The sequence below is a fragment of the Odontomachus brunneus genome, unplaced genomic scaffold (genome assembly GCF_010583005.1).
Source record: "Odontomachus brunneus isolate Ranch 3 - 2012 unplaced genomic scaffold, Obru_v1 Obru_scaffold_158, whole genome shotgun sequence".
NCBI classification, from domain to species: Eukaryota; Metazoa; Arthropoda; class Insecta; order Hymenoptera; family Formicidae; genus Odontomachus; species Odontomachus brunneus.
Window position 1 is genome coordinate 437410 of NW_022639608.1, and position 4459 is coordinate 441868.

The window sequence follows — 4459 nt, forward strand, 5'->3', positions numbered from 1 at the left end:
ATATATATATATATATATATATATATATATATATATATATATATATATATATGTAAATATCGTCTCGCCGTGATGAGATTTATTCATAGGCGGGTCGCGTATGCGACGTGCCGCGGCCTCTCCGCATCACCTCGCGTGACGTCGCGTCGCATCAGTGCACTCACGCCGTCGTCGCCGCCGCGAAATTGTTCTAACGAACTTGCACGAAAGTTATATCCTAACCCTACGCACATCCCATCGAGAGACGGGGAAAGAGGAAGAGAGGCAGGCTTACGCTGAGACCGCGCTCGTTTGGAGTTTGGTGGCAAAATCCGACGCCGACTTGCTCGCGCGTTTCGCCCACCGCAAACCCGCTCCAATAAATCCACCTAGCGCCGAGTATAAACCGGGGACCAAAGAGTAATGGGCAAGACAGGGCGGATGTCGCACGCTACGAGATACAGAGAGTAAGAGCGCGCGTTTTAAAACGAGAACGCTCGAATCGCGCGGCTTGTTCCGTAAGATTTCACTATGCAAATCTTAACGTCGAATTTCCCCCAGGATCTTAGTGATCCTTAACTTTTTTATTGACTTAGAGATATCGTAATCACGTGTCAGATTCTAAAATTCTGTTCAAGGGTAGCGCTTTTGATATTAGCCAAGAAATGCAATCAGAAAAGATATTAAGGACCAATAAAATTGATAACATATTTATAATCACTCTTATCATTAAGATCCTTAATTTTTTTTTTTAAGAATTTTAGGACAGAATTTTAAAATTTAACACATGACTATCACATATCTGTAAAGCACAATTTAAAAAATGCGAGATATATAGAGACGTAATTGTATGAGGAAAATCGAACAATTATCGTGAATTGTGTTGAAGGAGAGTTGAACGATCTGAGAATTGGGTAAGAAACAGATTCTGATTGTTTCTTTCTGTTCTTTGGCTCGGCCCGGGCCAAGCATTCGTCAGAGATCACGTAGCAGGTGCATGATGATGTTTAACGACGTCGCCGGGTAGCGGAAGAGAGCTACAACACGACTCGCATCGCCTCTCGTAAATAGAACGCGCGATTCGTCGGACATGCTTGTTGAAAGCTGCTGTTTAGAAAATAATATCAAAGGCCGAACGTGTACGCGAGCACACACTTTGTGGGTCAGACCAGTGTGTAATTTGGCCGATTTCGCTGGGAGTTTAAAAACATGGTGCGCGTGCGCTCGAAAATAGAACACGTTCCGACTCGGTAAGTACCTCCAGCGGTTTTAAAAGACAAGCGCGCTGTTTGCAAGTCGCGGCCGAATGAACAAACAAACTCGCATGCAAAACGTGTATCCGACCGAACGGGAGAAAGGAAAACGATCGTTAAACAATGACATAACGCAACAATCGTTGAGAATCGCCAACGAAGTCTATTCTCTTAAAATGAATCAGTAAAAATGTTTCTGATTGAATCAGAGAACTCGTTCATTACGTTTAGCGAGTATCCACTGATTTTCAATGAAAATACTCCCGCTTTACTATCTTATTTTTTACTGATCTTGACTAGTAAAGGTAAGATTTTGTTGCAAAATCTGCAGTAAACAAATTCATGAAATCCAAGTTTCTGCATTTGTGACAACGGAATCAACGGTATTCATGCATCTTGCATGAATGTAATGACACTGTTTGCCAAATTCATCGGTAATAGGAATAGTCGCTGCTATTACGCTGATCCAATTAAATTTTACTGTGATTGCTGTGCTATATTTATAATTGAAAACTACGATATATCTTTGAGTAATATATATTATTCTTCATCAATCTCAAAAATGACAGAAGTCAATCAATTTCCCAATGACATTCGCAATTTTTTATATGGGAACGTCGCGGATTAACGGCTATCTTCGCTCGGGAAGGGGGAGGGAGCAGCGGAATGTAATAATTGAAATTACTGCTATAGCAGCGGTTGGCTCTGATTGTCTCTCAACGTTTCCCCAAGAAACAATGCGCGCGCGTTGCACTTGTGCACGACTGTCCCGACGGTGCCCCTTATACTTGTCGGAAACAATAGGCATTATGTGCCGTGGCACACGCGCGACAACGGCTTCCCCTCGCCCACGTCCCCACGTCGACTTGTTCGAACTAGTTATAACCGCTGTTCCTACGTGCCGCTGACGAGGAGAGCAACAATTACGTTAATGCATTGTCCCGTGTTCCGCCGCTTAACGACTCGGCGCCATCGACGTTTTGCACTCTCGCAGATTGAATTAAATCGAATTACGGGAAGTCGCGTTAAAATCATTGTCACGCGAATTGCATTGTCGCAGTTATCCTATGATGCATCGTCTTGCGCCCTAAGTCGGATTAAGCAACTCGATCGCGCTGAGCGCTCTGGTATTTGTCTCGCCAGCTAGCGTGCACGCTGTACGGGTTTTGGGACGAAACGAAAATTCATTACTCTTCAGCGCCTCTGCGACCTCTCACAAGATATCGTCGAAAGTTGCCCTCGCTCGTTACTTAGTCGTTAATCCGCGGCGATGTCTCTCGCGAGGCACGTTTTGCACAAGGCACATTTTGTGAAACAAGAAGAACATGTACTTTATTATTTGAAATTAAAGGCGACTCACCGGTGTCGTTGTCCCCTGGAACCCCGAGACTGTCGCTATTGTCATTGATGAAGGCCTCCGCCGTTGACGTGAAGGTTTGAGGTGATAGCGTGAGGTCCGGCCCGCTCTCACTATCCAACAACTCTAAATTACCATTTCCTGAAACACAGAAATAAAACGTAGCCCTTAGTTTACCTCGCCGTGTGCGAAAGTCACAATTTCGGCCTCATAGAGATTTATTCCACAATTGCCGATATTTTAATTTATTAAAATATTAAATTAGTCTGACAAAATTTGTCAAATCAGCTGATTAATTGTGCCATCTTTGGGTACTACCGTCCTCGCTTATTTATACGCTTATACTTGTGAACAACCTCGGAGGATACATTCGCAGCGTGAAAAATTCCGTGACATACTGAGCACGTCGCGCTATTTCGGGCCGAAATAAAACTGTAAGAGCAGGTGATGAAGATGAATGAAGAATTAAGTAGTGCGCGATCGTCCGAGAGAGAGAGAGAGAGAGAGAGAGAGAGTAACCGTAGCGCGCCTGTTGAAACCTCTCGACGTCGATTCGTCTCGATGCCAGTTTATGCGACCTCGACGGTGACAGGCGATTGGCGTTGACAAACGAACAAGATTCTTCGCGCGCTAATAATGCGTGCTGCAAAAATAATTCTCTCTATATAGACGACTTTCGCGAGTAGCGTGGTTCCGTGAAATATTCGCGAATTACTTTTTCTCGCAATATATGCGATCAATTCCCTCGGAGAGAAAGAACTTAGTCGTTTATTTATAGAAAAATCTATTCCGCCTTTCTCGGGTATTTTTACGACATTTTTCGCGGCACGAGTGTATTTTTAAGGACAATTGCCGGGATAAAGTTAAAATTTGAAAATACGATTGCCGAAACAAGATTACTTCCAAGCATCTATGGACTATATTCTCACTTTATTACCTGCGCGAACGATAAAATTATCCGTTACGAACTAAACGAGAATTTCTCAGCTGCAAGAGCAGCGTAGCTTGCATATCTTCCGCATATCTCGCCACTACATGGCAACAACGCTGGAGCACACTTGAAAGATCTCGCAGACAGTGGAGATCTCTCGAGACTCCGGATGGTTCCCGCGATACGACGAGAACGGCTGCACGCGGAACTTTGTACATTTTAGGATACCAGCCAACCCTACTCTCGCATTAAGCGCGAGTCCATTTCGGCGTTAACGATATCCCGGTCAATATTGCGCGTAGCTTAAGGTAATTCACGGTATTAAATCAGCCGGCCGCGAAGCAACATTTCACTCTGATAAAAAAATAAAAATCGCTCATCGTTATACAAGCGCCACAATTCGCGAGAGTGAAAGACGAGACGACGTAAAAAAACGAAGAGTACCCTTTATCCGAGGAACCCGTCCTTAAGAGCGACCGCGATCAATGAGACCGCGAGATCAGTGAAAAAAAAGAAAAAAAGAAATACGCGCTCGGTATTCCGGCCGATGAGAGGAATCGAGGATTAACCGGTGAGGGCGGCCACGATTTTACGACTTATTAAGATTCAAAGGGTGCGTTCGACGGGCACGTGACGGCGCAAGGAGAGTACGTCGTCGCGGCGCCTTCCTGCCTTACGCGTCCGACTAGTGACGACGTGGTAAGCGCCGACGGCGGCGACGACGACGTTACGACATACTCGAAGCGCGGCACGACGAATGGCCCGTACCCGTAAATATTTGACGACAATTTGATCTGCAGGAGACCGGGACTCGAGAATCCCCCGCGGGGATACGGACGAAAGCGGCTTACGGAAGCTACGTTCCTCATGGCTCGTTCTCTCTCTCCCTCTCTCTCTCTCTCTCTCTCTCTCTCTCTCTCTCTCTCTCTCTCTCTCTCT

At 45.2% G+C, this 4459-nt stretch overlaps 1 protein-coding gene and 1 long non-coding RNA gene across 14 annotated transcripts in view; one reads left to right on the forward strand and one right to left on the reverse strand.

The window, feature by feature from the left end:
• Positions 1-4459, reverse strand: part of LOC116850871 — a 488766-nt gene that overhangs the window by 159832 nt on the left and 324475 nt on the right. For all 9 annotated transcript variants that reach the window (XM_032829662.1, XM_032829664.1, XM_032829661.1 and 6 more), the window contains one exon: positions 2593-2730. In XM_032829662.1, the coding sequence (XP_032685553.1) occupies positions 2593-2730 (138 nt within the window). The remainder of the gene's footprint in view (positions 1-2592; positions 2731-4459) is intronic.
• LOC116850881 overlaps positions 1-4459 on the forward strand; it is a 131890-nt gene that overhangs the window by 65566 nt on the left and 61865 nt on the right. The window lies entirely within an intron of this gene.